A 19,444-nucleotide genomic window follows, 5' to 3' on the forward strand; every position below is an offset into this window, starting at 1 on the left:
GTGCTGCCATGGATTCTTTGGCTAATTCTGGGCCTATGGATGTAAAAGGTTCTGTGACATCAAGTGAGATCCTGATTTCATCTTTATGATCACATCTTTGATTGGAAGCAGTGTAGTGGGGAGTTAATTATTTGCTTCCCTCTGTGAAGTGTCCAAACTTTTTTGTTAATTCTTTGGTGATGTTGTATGTTGGGGTCCAGTAGTAATGATACATTTGGATGGAGAAGTATATCTGGCTTGTGCATTTTGGGACATCCGTGGAAGCATGGGAGGACAGTTCGCTACTTTTCATCCGCCACTGGTTTGGTGATTTTACCTTTCTTGGAGAGGTTGCTAAGAATTCTCTTGATCCATTCTCTAGTTTTTGCATTGGATTGGTGTTCACTGGGATGTAAGTTTGTCTTGTACTAATTCCTTTGCTTTTTATATAAATTGTGATCTGTCCATGATAACAGTGAGTCAGCATTTGTCTGCTGGTAGGGTGAAGAATAGCTTGGACTTTCTTTTTGTAATTGGGTTTGTTCTCATTTTCTGGTCTATTTATTTATTTATTTTATTACATTTATATACCGCCCTTTCCCGGAGGACTCAGGGCGGTTTACAGGGTAATTAAAAACCAAAAATACAAAAGTTAAAAACCAAGTTTAAAAAAGATTAAATTTATCCCTGTATAAATAAAACCCCAATTAAAATAAATTAATCCTCAGCCTGGGCCAGAGAGCTCGAAGAGCCAGGTCTTCAGGCCCCGGCGGAATGAACGGAGGTCGGGGGCAGTCCTCAGCTCCACTGGCAGCTGGTTCCAAAGGGCAGGCGCCCCCACTGAGAAGGCCCTATCCCTGGGTGTTACCCGCCGGCAATCTCTTACCGGTGGCACCCTGAGAAGACCCTCCCTGTGGGAGTGCACTGGACGAAGGGAACTTGATGCCGGCAGCAGGTGTTCCCTTAGATATCCCGGACCCAAGCCATGTAGGGCTTTATAGGTCATCACCAGCACCTTGAATTTCACCCGGAGGGCAACCGGAAGCCAATGCAGCTCGCGGAGTAGAGGTGTTACGTGGGAGTATCGGGAGACCCCCATCACAACTCGCGCGGCCGCATTCTGCACCAGTTGAAGCCTCCGAGTGGTCCTCAAGGGCAGCCCCATGTAGAGAGCGTTGCAGTAGTCCAAACGGGAGGTCACGAGCGCATGAGTGACTGTGCGTAGGGCATCTCGGTCCAGATAGGGTCGCAACTGGCGCACCAGGCGAACCTGGGCAAAAGCCCCCCTAGTCATGGCTCCTATATGATCTTCAAAATTGAGTCGTGAATCCAGGAGGACGCCCAAGTTGCGAGCCCTATCAACGGGGGGTAACACCTCACCCCCCATCGTTAGAGATGGAATAGTCTGGTTGACCCGAGATGCCGATATGCACATCCACTCAGTCTTGGCGGGATTGAGACAAAGCCTGTTTCTCCCCATCCAGACCTGGACCGCCTCCAGGCACCGGGACATCACGGCGAGGGCATCGCTGGGTTGGTTCGGGGTGGAAAGAAAAAGTTGGGTATCATCAGCGTACTGATGATACCCCACCCCGAAACCACGAATGATCTCACCCAGCGGCTTCATATAGATGTTGAACAGGAGGGGCGAGAGAACCGACCCCTGAGGAACTCCACAAATGGTCTATGGTATGATAGTTTATCTGATTCTTTCTTGGCTCTCTGTGGGAAGTCCTATGGAAAACCATTCCTATTAACACTGACAGGGCAAGGTATTAGAATATAAAATGAGAGCAAACCCCATTCCTAACTAACACTAATGATGTTGCCTAGTTTGACAATAAAATATCTGCAAGAAAACAACCAAGCTCAGAGAACACCAAGGACCCCAGCACTTCCTCTTCACTTCACTTTGTTGAAGGGTTGAGTAACTAGCTGTTTCTGAGTTAGTGTGGATATAAGCCTTCTGTTGATTCATAATTCCCTCATATATTTCATATATCCCCTACAATTAGGTTTACTGTTGTAGTAGCATTTCATCACTTCTGAGTTCTCTTATCTTTTTTATGTATGGTTTGTTCCAGTAGCCCATTTATCATTAGATTGTTTTAGTCCCCAGCATTTGCAGGTTTGCAGGTAAGCGTTAGAGAACCTTTGCCCAAAGACCAGCCAGGATTCTAATCTTGGTCTCTGACATCAGGGGTCCCCAACCCCCAGTCTGTGGACCAGTACTGGTCCGCAGCATACCAGTAACAGGTCTGCACAAACAAGCAAAGCCCATCTGCGAGATGCAGGCAGCACACAAAACTACATACTCTCCGGTCCATGGAAAAACCTCTCTCCACGGAACCGGTCCCTGGTGCCCAAAAGGTTGGGGAATTCTGTCTTACATCAAAGGTAACACTATATCCACTATGCCAGGGGTCCCCAACCACCGGTCCGTGGACCAGTACCGGGCCGCAGCATGCCACCAATCGATCCACACAACAAGCAAAGCCCCATCCACGGGATGCAGGCAGCACAGAAACCCATGATGCATCCTCCAGTCCACGGAAAAACCTCTCTTCATGGAACCGGTCCCTGGTGCCCAAAAGGTTGGGAACCTCTGCATTATGCTAACCATATCCCCGCCCCCACACGTATATTGGAGAGCATGGTAACCCATTTGTACCTCCTTTGGCTCTAGTCAACTTATTTACCAAAGATAAGATAGATGTGAAACCAATTCTGGTCTTGCATTCATTTGGTTCTATTATGAAGTCTTTGTTTTGATAGTTGAAAATGATATGTATTATCTCTTGAAAAGAATTGAATGGCTCTTTTTGAAACATAAGAATTTTCATAATTTTGAACACTGTAGGAGGTTAAAAAGGAGTAGATTAATTATATCAGTCCCCCTTTCCAAAGCACACTTACTATTTTAAAAAAACATTTAGATATATCAGAAATTAATTTAGAATATATCACACACACGGTAAAATAATGCTAGTACATAGATTCTGCAAACAAGAAGTTTGGAGGCCGATACAAACCAGTAACCTCTTAGAAACATTTTTTTACCTTCCATAATCTACTCCCCCCATGATTCTCTATTAGATTGATAGTGTTTATAATTTAATATACTCACGAACAATCTCATAATTGTTTAAAAATGCAAATAAAATTATTTTATGTGGGATGATAAAATGTGAAACAAACTACGTACTTTCCAAAAGAACCTGAGTGTTCCTTTGATTACAGAATACCAAGTGAGGTAATAATGAATTCAGTTGTAATATGGTATTCTCTAAGCCAGCTGTCCCCAACCTTTTGGTACCAGCGACCTGGTTCATGGAAGACAATCTTTCATGGATGGGGCGGGGGTGGGGAGGAAGGATGGCTTCAGTTTTGCTCGCTCGCGTGCTGCTCACCTTCAGCTGTGTGGCTTTGTTCCTAACAGGCCTCAGGGTTGGGGACCCCTGCTCTAAGCAAAATAATTCTAATACAGTGTATATAATACTTCAGTCATTTTATATGCTGTTTCTACAAAAATGGGGATTATAATAGATAGTTTATTAGCAGTAATGATTAAGAACATATTAGAAAGGGTAATGAAAACAAAACCGTATTTGTCCTTGCTGTTATATTGGGAGTTTGTTTGGACTTTCAGAATTATGGTTTCCCAGAATTATAGAAAGCGTCTATTCTCTTAACCATTGTTTTACTTTTTTCCAGAACCAGCTTTTGTGTAAAAGTCCTGGTTATGATAGCTTTGAGTTCTCCATTATATATGAAGGGGAAATTGAACATCTTAAAGTTGATTTTCCTTAAAGCGGGAAAATAATAAGCTATAATTTATGAAGCCATAGCAGATGTACAGACATACTTATTTTGAGCTTTCCAGAAACATTCAGCTCACTGATCCTAAATAGAGAAGTCTGTTTTTTTATTAAATGCAGCAAATTAGTTTTTATGACATGATTTTTAATATACCTGCTATGTGTTACTTCTGTGTTTTTAATCACTTTACTGTGTAAATGTTTCTTTTCATGACATTTAGACAGCCTTATCAGCCACATAGACATTTTCCAATTATGTTTTCTAATACTTGAGCTTCCCCAAACCTTCAGTATCAATTAATACTTGATATTTCTAGCTATTTTGTTAAGTTTAAACTATTGATCTGGAAGGCAGGTTGCTAAAGATGAAAATTTCTTTTTTATTTGTTTTTCAATTTAGATTTATGGATTTTTACACAATAGATAGTGTAGATGAATGGATGACTCCAGATGACTGGAGGAGAGATGATGTTCTCTCTGTCTTCAAAAAAAAGGGGTAAAGGAAGATCCAGCAAGTAACAGAGCTGTCAGTCTGACATCGATACCTGTGAAGCTTCAAATCTTAAGAAATCAATTTGTAAGCACCATAAAAACAATTTGTTAATAACACAGACAGAACACATCCTGGGTTTGTCAAGAAAAATCTTGCCAATTCCAAAAATTCAGTGAAATGTTTTGAAAAAACGCCTCATGACATGCTGATTAGCAAGGTGCTGAATTGTGGACTGGTTGGAATGAGCGGAAAAATAACTGGCTCTGAAACAGTACTCAAAAAGTGCTTCTCAAAGGTCATCACCAAGATATACTAATTAGTGTACTGCAAGGAACAGTTCCTGGTGCTCTGTTGTTAAATATTTTTATTAGGAGGCAGAGAAAATAATTTTCAGACTTGCAGAAGATCTAATTTGAGAGGGATAGCCAATATCCTAAGCAAATTTCAAAATGATCTTGATAATTTTGCAAGTAACAATGAATTTTAAAATGTCGGTGCAAAATTTGCTTAAGGATGCAAAAAAATCAAATTCTTAAGCTATAAGAAGGGGAAACCTGACTTGATAATTGTATCTGTAAAAGCTTATTTAAAACCAGCAATGTGATTGGCTCCAAGAAAATAAAGTTGTTGCTGTTATCGTTATTATTTATTGAATTTTGAGGCCACCTGATTTTAGAACAAGACTGGGCAGGTTATATTAAAAACAGAAATCAATAATTAATAATCATATACCAGTCCATATACCATAAAACACGGTTCATAGTGGCTCCATAGCCACCCTGTCCTAAGAGCTACATTTTAAAGACTTCTGGAACATCATCAGAGTGAGAGCCACCTGAACCTGGTGGTTTTAGACTGTATCATGGAAACTGTAATTTCCATAGGAAATAATTATTTTATTATGAGGGTGAAGGTTCATTTTCCGAGCTTGTGGATTGGTTTCTGAAAATTTCGTTACCAGGCTAGGTAACATCTTCAGTGGAGTTAGCTATCCTGGTAATGAAACTTTTGGGAACCAACCCACAAGCTCAGACAATGAGCCTTCACCCTCATCCTACACCCGAGCTACAGATATTCACCACTATTGCAAATTATTCTATTATGCTAGGTTTTTGTTAGACCCCAGCTCAAATATTGTATCTTGTTCTTTATACGTATGAGATGTTAAAAAAGTTCACAAAAGGGCAATGAATATTATCAAGGGACTTGAAATCAAGTGTGAAATGCAACTGAATGAGCTGAGTGTGTTTAACCTTCAAAAAGACAGATGATTTGGAGGGTATGATGGTCATCAAATAGCTGAAAGGATGTCACATAGTAAGGTTTTTTTTTCATTCCATAATGCAGGACACACAGAATTTAAGTTACAGGAAGACAGATTCTGACTGAATGTTAGGAAAAGTTTTGCAGCAGTAATAATTTGATATTAACTATTCAGATGAGTGATCTAACTAACCCCTTACATTAAAACCTCTGTCTTTAATTTAGAATAGGATGTTTTAATTTGAATTCTTGTACCAATCAAGGGTTTGAACTTGTTGGCCTAAATGGCTCCTTCCAGTACTAGAATTCTATGATTCTAATAAATGAAGGAAAATATACATGTCCCAGGATAATGTTGCAGGATCCAATCTGGGTCAGTCACTGTGTCCAGAGGTTTAGTTGCTTTCAGACTCACACTGAAGCCCATCCTCAGAGAACCTCTCGCTGCTTTGAGCTATTTTATGTGTTGTATTTATGTGGTGCCTGATTGTGTGTGGCTTTTTAGTTGTTGACTTGGTGTCGATGGCTGCTATTAAATCATTGGCTATTGTTTCCTTGTGCTGTCAAGTCCTTGGCTCCTAATACCTGATAAGCTGATGGTAAATCTTTGATTCTAAATTTAAATATCTTTGGGCAGTACTTTTGTGTAAATTTAAATATTGAAAGAAGTAACCACAGAATTTCAATGGTGTTCTTGAATTATATAACAATTATCTAGAGTTTGGGCTGAATGATAAAGTGACCGTGTTTTTTGATGTTCAAGATAGTAAAACTAAATTGAAAAGCTCCAAAAGATACTTTCTGACTGGGTAAATGTGTTTCAGAATGGCAAATAGAGTTTAATATGAGCAAGTGTAAAAGAACATATGTTGGCACGAAATAGGCAAGCTTTAAGTATACATTAATGGGATTTGAATTTATTTTCTGCCTCTTATTTTATATAGCTCAACATGACATATATAATGCTTCCTCCTTCTGTTTTCCCCACAATAATCCTGTGCAGTAGGCTGGTTGACATAGAATAACTATCCCAAAGACATCCAGCACGCATGGGTATGGGCAACATTATAATTTCTCTGGAATTCTGCCCTTATAAATGAGCACATGCATATCATCTGATTTCAGCTTCGATGTATTATCCATTATGCAATTTAATATTTAATTATTCAAAGGAGATAGACTATTTCCTGAAAATTTTACAACAAATAGATTTTGATGTTATCAGCACAGTGATAGCATTGACCTCATCATCTCTCCTAGAGTTATGATAATGGTAGCCAATATGTATTGGGAATTAGACATGTTTATCAGGCTATTCATACTTATAAATCATAACATCACTGAAAGCAACACAAGGAAAGCTAGATCATGTTACAGTACTTATTGTTTTGTCTTTTTCATTTCTAAACTGTAATCAATATAAATATGTGAACATCAAAATCTCTGTACTCTTACAGCTTGGCTGAAGAAGAAATAAAAGCAGAGCAGGACGTAGTGGAAGGGATGGATATCTCCACTCGATCCAAAGGTGTGTAAAAACATATTTTAAACATACATTTCTACTTGTTCTAAGGATAAAAACAGTTTTGTCCCTATTTCTTACAACTATCAGCTAATAATTCTTTTATTCCTTGAGGCTTTCGATGCCAATAAAAAACTTGAGTATTGCTTAATAACATCTATATAGTTAATTAGTTTTTCCTTTGCTCTTGTAAATAATTCAGTCTGAATATGTAATGAGCTTATTTTGTATATTATTTTACTGAAAGTTAATAAGGCAAATTTGAAAAGCCGTGGTGGCACAGTGGTTAGAATGCAGTATTGTAATTAACTCTATCCACAGCCACAAGTTTGATCCTGACCGGCTCAAGTTGACTCAAATCCGTTCTTCTGAGGTCAGTAAAATGAGGACCTAAATTGTTGGAGGGAATATGCTGGCATTTGTAAACCGCTCAGAGAGTGCGGTAAAGCACTGTGGAGCAATATATATATAAGTCTAAGTGTGATTGCTATTGCTGTATTTTTAAAAGTTTTATTTTGCCTTTCCTTATACAGGTAGTCTTTGACTTACAAACAATTCATTTAGTGACTGTTCAAAGTTAGAACGGCACTGAAAAATTGACTTATGACCATTTTTTACAGTTATGATCTTTGCAGCATCCCCATGATCAGTGATCAAAATTCAGATGCTTGATAACTGGTTCATATTTATGACTGTTGCTGTGTCCCAAGCTCATGTGATCACCGTTTGTGATCTTCTAACAAGCACAGTCAGTGGGGAAGCCAGATTCATTTAACAACCAAGTACTAACTTATCAACTGCAATGATTCTCTTAACAACTAAGGCAGGGCAAAACTCACTTAACACTTGTTTCACTTAGCAACAGAAATCTTGGGCTCAATTGTGGTTGTAAGTTGAGAACTATCTGTACTAATTTCCTGAAACACACTAATACTTAAGGCACATTTGACTAGATATATACCATTAACTATGGTTCACAAACATACTAATTCACAATATTTTGTATATTATTTCTCATTGTACATCTTTGCTTTTGGTCAGGTCATGTTTTGCTATAACAATTCTCTTGCTATAGTTCCTTTCCCCCCCGTCTTAGCTTAACCTCTGTAAACCTATTGCCTTCTCGTGTTTTGTATTATAACTCCCATTATGCTTACTAAGAATGTTGGTGATTGTAGTCTAATACATCTGGAGATCACCAGAAATGCCAAAGTCATGTATTTCTCTATCTTGAAGTCATGCAGAAAAATTCCCCACTTCTTTGTGACATATGTTTTCTTATGTGCAGAAGTTTTAGCGTGTTATGCTAGAAAATAGTATCTCACATTGTATGCTTCTAGGACTTAACCATAATTCTCTTCAGTTCTTTTTTATTGCTGTTGAAATAGCATTTATTCTCTTCATGAAGCAAACGTGGTCTGAATGTTATTATTGTTTTCTGGACAGGGGTTAAATTTCTGTTTGAACAATTCTTGTTCTGTTATCCATCTCTTTGACATACACTTTGGCAATTTATGACTATAAAGGCTGTTCTCCACAAGAAATGAAATTGGAGAAATAAGTTACCTTCATTAGATAACTACATATTTCGTTTTTGTGTCTTCATTTCCAGAACTTTACAGAGTAGTGTGTCATAACAGAACTTTCAACTTAAGAACCCTAAGAGCATATGTGTCATATTCAACAGCACTGGAACTAGCAAATGCCTCTACATACTGAGGGCTAATTTGAAATACCATTCATCAATAAGCACATTGCCTTACATGTCTTCTGAGTCAATCCATTTACAGCACCATCCATTGTAATATCATCAACAGTAGTTTCGACTTTTGCAAATTCTTCTCTATTCTTCCCTGTGGCCAGGATTTTACTTAGGAACTATTTAAGGAAACCCAACACATTCTCAAAATTCTGGCTTTACCCTTAATAGGAAGAAAAAGAAGTTCATGAAGAGGATAAAGTGCATCAGTTGACTGTTTTGGCTCCACCTGCTGGCAAATTGCTTTGTAACCATAGATAAATCTTTAATAGGAATTGGGGCGTACATTATAGTACTATCAAAGCTTTGCATATCAATGCTTTTTGCTGTTTGGAAGACTTTGAATCTTTTGTCCAATAAGGATCTAAAAATAGACCTTGACTCACGACCATTTGTTGAAGTTTGAAGATGGTTGGAAAAAGTGACTTACAGTCTGTCCTTGAAGTGACAACCATACTGCCTTTCATTGGGTATTGCATCTAGATATCAGTTTCTCTCTATTCATTTATTCAGTTGTGTCATTACATTTATTATGATCATCTATTCCAACAGAACTCTGGCAGCTTAGAAAATCTGATACTAAGATAAAACAATTAAAAATACAGATTTTTGACTCAGAATATTGTTTTATTGTTCTGTTTCTTTATCCAAAAGTCAAATACTATTGTCCTTGATGTTTGCTGTGCTATACTATTTTATGTCGATAGGGCAGCTTCATTTTAACATGTTTAGTATTCCAGAAAGCATGATTATCAGAATGGTTTGCAGACTTCCTCACAGAAGAACCATTTAATAGAACCATTTGTATAAGGATATCTGCAAAAACAAAAACAAAAAACCCAGACAGATAAATATTTGAAGAACTACTATTAAGCATGTTCACATTGGTTTTCAATTTCCTGTATTTACTGCAGATTATTTTTGTTTTTTTTTAAAGTTCTGTATAATCTCTGTTTCATAAATATTGCTATTGAATTGCACTTGAATCCTAGTGTATAGTATGAACTACACTGATTGAATTTTATCAGTCTGAGCTTCTTTTTTTTCCTGTTTCTCATTGACTTTCTCTATTGTTGCTTAAATTATATCCAATTTATACTTTATGCTTTTTGCCACAAAACTTCTAAGATCTACTGTTTTTATGAAACTTTACTACTTAACTATTAAACTTGATTCAATGATCTAAGAATTCTTGATTGCCATCTGGAAATAATATATCGTAAAACCTCTCTTGAATTTATTCACATTCAGCTCTCGTTTCTTCTGCTTTTTCCTTTTCTTCTGCCTTCTATTTGGTTATAATACAGGTATAATAGCCTTAATGATGCTAATGATTAGAAACTCCCGTTGTTAACAGACATTTATTAATCAAAAGAATACAAATGCTGCTAACTGCAGTTACTGCAGTCCTGTGTGGGTCCTTAAGGAAGAACCTTGCGTAACGATAACTAGCAACTTTCCCATTGACTTTGCTTGCTAGAAGCTGGCACAGAAGGTTGCAAATCACAATCATATGACCATGATAGTATATTAATGGATTTAATGCATATGGTTCATCTCTATATTTGAGGAAGAGAAGGTATCTACCTCAGTTGTTCGTAGTGATTGAGGTTCAACTTATGCTAGTTTTTCTTCCTAGATTGAAAGTCAAAGTTCTGCATTGCAGAACATACCGGTAATCCATATTATAACTTACTTTCAGTCTTTTGGTGGTTCATTATATACCGTGTATAGAAAATTAGAAGATTTAAGAGTTGATTTCTGCTAGTTAGATAATGAAATGTGCTTATTGTTGCAATACTGTATTTTTAAAAAATGGAAACGAAATGGCTGCTCTAACTATTCCCTTAGGCCAGGAATAGGCAACCTCGGCTCTTTTATGACTCATGGACTTCAACTCCCAGAATTCCTGAGCCAGCTTGGCTGGCTCAGGAATTCTGGGAGTTGAAGTCCATGAGTCATAAAAGAGCCGAGGTTGCCTACCCCTGCCTTAGGCAAACAATAAAGTTTTAATAATAACTCTGTAAGGTAGGCCATAATTATTATTGTGGGAGGGAGAACTATAGCTAAGAACCAGTTGCATGGTTACAGTTATTTTCTAACTTGATATGCAGTTTTTTTAATCTCAATATTTGGTCACCTGCATTCAGTTTCTAAATTATAGAATCAAAGAGCATAAATTATAATGAAATAAATAAAAAATAGACACCCTGCATCCCTGTAATTAAAAGAGAGAAGGAGGATGTAATAGGTGTAGAAGAATTGGTAAAGTTGAGAGGTGGACTTAATGAATACATATAGAGAAATGAAAAGAGAAATGTAAGAAAGCTAAGCTATGGATGTCTGAATGTAGGAATCCCAGTTGAAGCCATTCTGCCAGTGTAGGAGCCGTTGCCCCAAGTGCTCCTACCATGACTAGGACTGCTTAGGCCTTTACTTTCCACATCTTTTCTAGTTCCTCTCTGATTCTTCTCAGTTTCTTATACTCTTTTCTTCCTGATGTTGCTGTCCCTTGACACTTTTACATTATCACCACTGTCGTTTTCTGATTTATTACCACGGTGTCTGGTTGATAGATCAAAATCTGCCTGGATCTGGAAGTCCCTCAGGATCTTAACCCTTTTATTCTCCATGTCCTTCTGCGGAATCTCCCATCTGGACTTGGAGGGTCTAGTCCAGGGGTAGGCAACCTTGGCTCTTTTATGACTCATGGAGGTCAACTCCCAGAATTCCTGAGCCAGCAGGATTCTGGGAGTTGGAAGTCCACGAGTCATAAAAGAGCCAAGGTTGCCTACCCCTGGTCTAGTCCATACACTGTGCTGATGTTTTTACATACAATGCTGGCTCCTAGATTTTGCTATTCAGTCTGTATTGTTCCTGCTTGCATCTTACGCATTGCCACCATGTATTCCATGTATTCTGCACAATCTGCATCTCGGGTTCTGTCGTGGTAGATCCCTGTTGTATGGATCTAATTCTTAGTGCCTGTTATTGTGCTGCTATAATCAAGTGTTATTTTTTTGCCCAGTGCTTTTCAGTCACTGATAGATTTTTCAGTGTTAACCACCTCAGTGATCTGCAAAGTTACGTCCTATGCAGGGTCTTGTCTTGCCATAGCACTTCCTCTTCTTTATATTCCTCCCATGTTTACTGCTGCCTCAAACATTCTCATTTTGGGTGCTATCTTACTGATAAATTCCTGGATGCTCTGGATTTCATCCCAGTACTTTTGACACCAACTAGACCCCTCCTGCCCCCCTTCTGGCTGGTGTCCATTTTTTGGGTATTGGACTTGGAATAGAAGCTCTGTACATTGTCAGGAACCTCTGGATCTTGAAATCAGAAGCCTTTATGCCCTGCTTTTGGTCAGTTCAAATTAAACATTTTTATAGCCACTCATCTAACTAGTGAGTAAAGATAAAATGATAATTCAATTATCAAAACGAATTAAAAATAATTTATCTTCCTTTCCCCCCCCCTTCTGTGTTGATGGCTTGCTTGAATTGGGTAGATTCTTGCAGGTTTGGGCTTTGGTGCCATTTGTTTTTCCTTATGGCAGGGTCCCCAACTTTGGCCATTTTATGACTTGTGGACTTGAACTCCCAGAATTCCTCAACCCGCATGGCTGGCTGAGGAATTCTGGGAGTTGAAGTCCACAAGTCATAACGTGGCCAAGGTTGGGGACATCTACCTTATGGTCATTGTACAACATTATTTTTTTAGCCGTTTGTGGAGTGTTTAAAATGTGTTTAAAAATGTAAAAACTACTTTGCTAGTTAAGTTAGTAATCATAGAATTGTGTGTTTATGTGTATGTATTTAGTCTCTATTCATGCTATTGTGCACAATTGATATAAGCCATGGTGCACTTTGCTACAGGAGCATGCTTGAACCTATATGAGGTTTTTTTTTGTCTGCTGCAGTTTTTGTTTTGCACTTCAAATGTAAAGTTACTTTTCTGATCCTGCCTGTAGGATTCATGAATAACTTTTTGTTCTGTGCTACACTGTGTACTGTAAATAATGTAAGGCAATTTCATTCAAGATGTGAATGCTGACAGCCAGGCAGAGACGGGTGTCTTTGGTATGTTTCCAAGGTTTTTCTTTCCTTTTACTAATTGATTCCTCTTCACAAACAGAAAGAAACGGCTATTATTTTCCTTTTTACTTGTTTGTAAAAACCAGCCATGGTGGAGGGAATGTAATCTGTAGTTGAATCTTACATATGTAAAGAGTTGAGGGCTTCAAGATTAGGTGGACAACAAGCAAATTAAGAGATTGAAGTTTTGCTTTAAAGCATTGTTTTAAAGTAGCCCTAGTAGACTAATTAGAATTTATTTTGTATATTCTGCCATGGAAGAGGTAATTGATTGAACAGGTTGTGTCTTATGTGCCAGATGAATGCAGTTTATCCCTCCTCTTAATCTTTTTAATTAAGATACTATCCAGAGCAAATTATTTTTTTAGTTGACAGAAAACTAAGAGGAAGTCTACCACATCTGGACTCTTAAAAAATGGAATAATTGTTAACCAGCAGCAACTACCGTATTTTCCGTCGTATAAGATGACTTTTTAACCCATGAAAATCTTCTCAAAAGTCAGGGGTCGTACTTTAGGGACAGAGCTGGCTGGAAAACCTGGAGCGGATCTTCCATTTAGTCTGCGCAGGGAAAGCGGGACCAATTGGAGAAGAAGCTGCAGTCTGTGATTTTTTACAGGCTGGGGTCTGGGCTTCTTTCCTTCTAAAGTTGAAGAGCAGCTGTAATTTATCCCAACTTGAAAGGCAGGTGGGGAATGCCGCAGCCAGAGCAGCTGCTTAGCTCTAAGGACATATTTGACTCAGGAACTGGGCGGGCTGGCTGGAAAACCTGGAGCGGATCTCCCATTTGGTCTTTTTTTTTAATCCCATTTATATCCCGCCCTTCTCCGAAGACTCAGGGCGGCTTACAATTTAAAGCACAAATCAATGTGCTTAGCAATAGCCTTCATTCTATGTATATGCCTGCTTATTAGGGCTTTCCCCCCCCCCCAGCAGCATTATTACAAAGTCAGCTTATTGCCCCCAACAATCTGGGTCCTCATTTTACCTACCTCGGAAGGATGGAAGGCTGAGTCAACCTTGAGCCTGGTGGGATGCGAACCTGCACTAATTGCAGGCAGCTGGTGTTACTTAAGGCTCTGCGCAGGGAAAGCTTTAGAGTGAATTAGGAAAAGTGAAAAAGTGAATTAGGAAAATAGGGAACGGTTGCTGGAATTGGGTATGTGTAGTTTAACGAAGAGAAGGGTGAGGGGTAACATGACAGCAGTGATCCAATATCTCAGGGGCTGCCACAAAGAAGAGGGAGCCAAGCTATTCTCCAAAGCACCTGAAAGCAGGACAAGAAGCAATGGATGGAAACTAGTCAAGGAGAGAAGCAACCTAGAACTAAGGAGAAACTTCCTGACAGTTAGAACAATTAACCAGTGGAACCACCTGCCTCCCAAAGTGGTGAATGCTCCAACACTGGAAGTTTTTAAGAAGAGACTGGACAGCCATTTGTCTGAAATGGTATAGGGTTTCCTGCCTTAGCAGGGGGTTGGACTAGATGACCTCCAAGGTCCCTTCCAACATTATTATTATTATTATTATTATTATTATTATTATTATTATTATTATTATTATTATTATTAATAATAATAATAATAATAATAATATATTATTATTATTATTATTATTAATAATAATAATAATAATAATAATTATTATTATTATTATTAAGTTTAATCCACTTGCACTGTTTTATGTTTACATGTTTGATGACAAACAGCCTTATGTTTATAAGTGACAGTTTTCCTACTAAGTATCTGCATGTCAAGCATTTGAATTAAAATTACCATATTAAAATCAAATCAGATGTTTTTTAATTTTTATTTGGTGTGTGTTGGAAGAGGGGTAGTCTTATACGGCGAGTATAGCCCAAACCCTATAATTTAACAGGAAATGTAGGGGGTCGTCTTATACGCCCAGTTGTCTTATACGCCGGAAAATACGGTAGCTAGATTTTTCGTTTAGTGGCCATCCAGATTTTTATAGGCAAGAAATCTGTTTTTAGCCACATTATTTCATTTATTTGGAATGGTTGTAACTCTTTCACATGTGGGATTTTGTTATGTTTCAAATGGGCTGGTCCAGGATATGGACTGAATTCCCAGAGCACAGTATTCTTTTCTGTTTGAAAAAAAAATACATATTATGAAAAATACATATTATTCATTTAATGCATTTTGATTACTGTATTTACATTACTCCACATGTTACTAACATAATAAGGTGTTGGGGAATATTGTGGTTTAGAAACACATAAACTAAAAAAAATCCAGTCATTTTTTTTTACTTATGGAAAAGGATTCAGAACTTGTTGTTCCAGTTCCACAAGAGGCCCGCTGGCCTAATTGTTTACAATTTTAAATTGGGCAAAGAGTAAAGATTTGTATGTAGTTTTTGCAACTCTTAAATTTACAGATGAAGGGTTGCTGGTCATTAATCTTTGTTCGTAGTAATAAAACTAATTGTCTAGGACAGGGGTAGGCAACCTTGGCTCTTTTATGACTCGTGGACTTCAACTCCCAGAATTCCTGAGCCAGCAATGCTGAGGGGAAAGGGAGAGGTTTCCAAACTGAACCATGCTGGCTCAGGAATTCTGGGAGTTGAAGTCCACGAGTCACAAAAGAGCCAAGGTTGCCTACCCCTGGTCTAGGAACACCACGATGTGGGAATAATAATTTAAAATGGAATATTATGAGGAGTATTTTGAGGAAACATTCTAGATGAAGAATTATTACACTGGACAGTATCAGAATTCTAATAATTTACCTGCATTAATAAAGTTTCATGAAGTTACTGTGTTTTGTTTAGTGTTTTTAAGTTATTTTAGTGTTGTGAAACTGCTCTTAGCTATTTAATTAAAATAGAAGCTGATGTTAGGTGTTTTGGTACTTTTATATATCATGTTTATACTTAAACAAGGCATGTGCCTGTTTATGCTTCTGACTCGTCCCCAATTGCTATGGCTTTTATACTGCTATTGCTTGTTCACATAAGGCTTACTCTCATCCAACTTAGGAGGTACACCTTTCCTGATCTCAGTTGACCAATGAATGTAGCTTTAAACCAGCCTGTTTCATACAATCTCTGTTTAATTTTGGCTGTATAGTTCATGTATCTTGAATTTAAGCAACAGTTTAAGTCAGCACTGATTGTTGGCTAGCCATACTAGTTGGGGAAAGAGTCAGCAGATATATTTTATGATTAACATAAACATAGATATGATGTGAGTTGATGTGATAACTGACATACACACACTACTGAAAAATTTGCATGTGAATATGTAACCTTAAAATTAATTTAAGATTTCTGGGCATGCTTTATATTGGCAGTAGAACCTTTCTAGAGCACTTGCTTTTATATCAGTGGCAGAACTAAAATGCTTTAAAAAAACACAACTTATTTTAAGCTATTGATTTTTCACAGTTGTGTTTAACAGTGATGCTGGATTTTATATATCCCCTTCACTAGGCCCATACTGTTATTGGAAACTGTATAGAACTTTAAAGTAATATAACTCTACTCTTAACTTCAGTTTCATATTTTTTCTAATTTTTCTTGGCTTCTTAATTACAGCTGGATAATAGATAAAATGGAGAGGTAAATTTTTACCCAGGTTTTTTTTTTTGCTACATTTGGATGCAGTATATTAGGGAAACAATGTTTTTCACATTACAAATAAAGTTAAATCTGAACGTGAAAATGAAAACTCCATGAGCGCTCTGCTTTGGAATATCCTTCTCAGAGCATTTATTCAGATGTCAATTCAGTTCTAGGATTACTTTTTAACCTTTCTCTGGCCTTTTAAGCTTAATTTTAACATTTTATGTATATGTTGCACCATGGTGTTTAATTCATTTTATTTTTGTTGCTTCTGCTAATGGGTCTTTGACAAATATATTCTACTGAGTTGGATGTATTTTTAGATATCACTAGTTTGCTATTAATTTATGTACGGATTTTTTGGCACAAGATTTCTGTTTGGAAAAATGACATACAGATTCTTAATTAAAACCATTTTTAAAATCCATTTCACTTTTAAATTTCCAAAAGTAAATGCTGTTGTGTCCATTACTAAAAAGTGCAAGTGTAATAATATCCTATAATTTTTCAGTGTTGTAATTCTTTAATCTTTTTAAAAAGATCCTGGCTCTGCTGAACGTACAGCTCAAAAAAGGAAGTTTCCAAGTCCACCACACTCTTCTAATGGTCATTCCCCTGAAGATTCATCAACAAGCCCAATTAAAAAGAAAAAGAAACCTGGCTTATTGAACAGCAATAATAAAGAACAGGTAATAGAAGTCGTGACTATGTAGCAATGTTGTATGTTGAACAGCAATGTTGTAAATGAAATTGTGATAGTATCTAAATGCTCTAGTATGTCTTTGACAGTAATGTGTAAGAGCAAAGTTGCTTCTTGATTTCTAATTTTTCATTCAACTAAGATTTTTTTTTGTAAAAATAAGTAAATTTTGCAAAAATAAGTAAATACATACAGTATATACACAAACACACACATATAGATGGAGTAGACACACACACACACACACACACACACACACACCTACATAAATAGATAGAATAGAGAGAGGGACAGAGAACAACTCAGCAGCAGAACAAACAAATTGCATTATAAGAACCTTCTGGATCAAACTATAGACTTATCTGTCCAATAATTCTGCTTCCTGAGTGTCAGCTGGACTCTGAAAACCCTAAAGCAAGATATCTGGATAGGGTTCCTCCTTTAAATGTAAAATCTGCCAAACATTAATTGAAGAGCCGTGGTGGTGCAGTGGTTAGAATGCAGTATTGCAAACTAATTCTGCTGACTGCCAGCAGTTTGATTCTCACCGGCTCAAAGTTGACTCAGCCTTTCATCCTTGCGAGATTGGTAAAATGACTCAGACTGTTGGGGGCAATATGCTGACTCTGTAAATCGCTTAGAGCCGGCTACAAAGCACTGTGAAGTGGTACGTTAGTCTAAGCGCTATTGTTACTACTCTTGTTCATCATTCAGAAGTATGCTCCATCACATCCATTTTGGACTAGTAGCTGCCCAGGATCTTTTTTGTCCCTCTGATTCCTATCATAAGTCAGTAAACCAAAAACAGTTCTAGTAGGTAGTATATAGCAGAAAGCCAGATTCAAAAAACAGTGAAGCAGGCCAAGGCTCCAACTTCCTAAAGAGAGAAGCCCATATTGCTATTTCTCTTTGTACCTGCTTTAATTTATTAAATTATTATGCTACCCATCTCCCCTGCAAAATGAGCCTTAATTATTATTCAACTTAGAATTCTCAGAACTAATGGCCAGATTCCCCCTATCAAAGCTTTCATGCCATATAGTCTAAGAGAGCAGTCACCTTCAAGGATGCTCTACCAAGAGACTTTTCTGTAGGCAAGATCTGGGCAGTTCTGGAGCAGTATGATTTATGGCAAACGTGTAGAAGTAAAATCTAAAACTGTAAAATGTAAAATCTAACCATCATTTGAAGAAATATATCTTAATCTAAAGATTAGCATATATTTGGTTAATATCTGTAGTAATGTTCTACAGTGCTCTTTTAGTAAATTTTATATTTATAATAATGCATTCAGTATATAACAAAGTTACTTTGTTAATAAGCTTAGCAAGGGGATTCAGTGAGATATTAGAATTGCTGACAATTGTTATTTACTCAGCTAAATACGTAGTTCCAGGCTAATCAGTCAACCTTGGACAGAGTTCTGCATTATCCTATTCTAAATTGTTAATTATTTAAGTTGAAAGAAAACAGTAGAACAGAATTTTCAGAATAATGGAATGGAATTTCCATAGTAATAACTGTATTGCGTTGATAAAAATTGCTTTATAAAGTTGATTTATAAAAATCAGGTTTATTAAGCAATGTTTATGTGTATAGTAATATATTCACCACTGGTTTATATTTAACTTAATTATTAGAACAGTTTGTGCTCTATCACTTCAATTGCTATGTCATAAAACAAGGCTGGGGAATGTGATGTCCTTTAAATCTTGAAGAACTTCAGTTTTCATAAATATAATCAATAGCAAGATATGAGGAGACTTAGTCCAAAAATATATGTTATACATAAATTATGTATGAATTGCTAGTGTGTCATATGAATATTGCAATTGTTATATATGGTTCATGATCTAGCATGATGCTAAAGCATGCTAAAATGCTTATTTCTTTGACTTTCAAACTGTCTCAGTTGCCATAGAAACTAGGCAACAGACAGGAATGTAACGGGTTTATTTACAATGTGTACAATCACCATGGCACAAACCAACCACAATAAAAATAAATATATTAGAATTAAGCAGCAGTTAAAAATATATAAAAGGAACAAAGCTAGTACATACCATGAAAAATTTATAATCAAAATGAAAATACTGTACAATTATAAAATCTTAAATCTATCTGCCATCTACCATGTTTCCCCAAAAATAAGACCGGGTGTTGTTGTTGTTGTTATTATTATTGCCTCCAAAAGAGGCACCAGGTCTTATTTTTAGAGTAGGCAT

The 19,444-nt window shown here is 37.0% G+C and overlaps 1 protein-coding gene across 5 annotated transcripts in view; it reads left to right on the forward strand.

Annotated features, from left to right (window-relative positions):
* ZMYND8 (zinc finger MYND-type containing 8) overlaps nt 1-19,444 on the forward strand; it is a 105,005-nt gene that overhangs the window by 36,082 nt on the left and 49,479 nt on the right. For all 5 annotated transcript variants that reach the window (XM_081323902.1, XM_081323901.1, XM_081323904.1 and 2 more), the window contains 2 exons: nt 7,011-7,081; nt 17,060-17,208. In XM_081323902.1, coding sequence (XP_081180028.1) covers nt 7,011-7,081; nt 17,060-17,208 — 220 coding nt within the window. The remainder of the gene's footprint in view (nt 1-7,010; nt 7,082-17,059; nt 17,209-19,444) is intronic.

The sequence above is a fragment of the Vipera berus genome (genome assembly GCF_964194415.1).
Source record: "Vipera berus genome assembly, chromosome: 3".
Lineage (NCBI taxonomy): Eukaryota > Metazoa > Chordata > Lepidosauria > Squamata > Viperidae > Vipera > Vipera berus.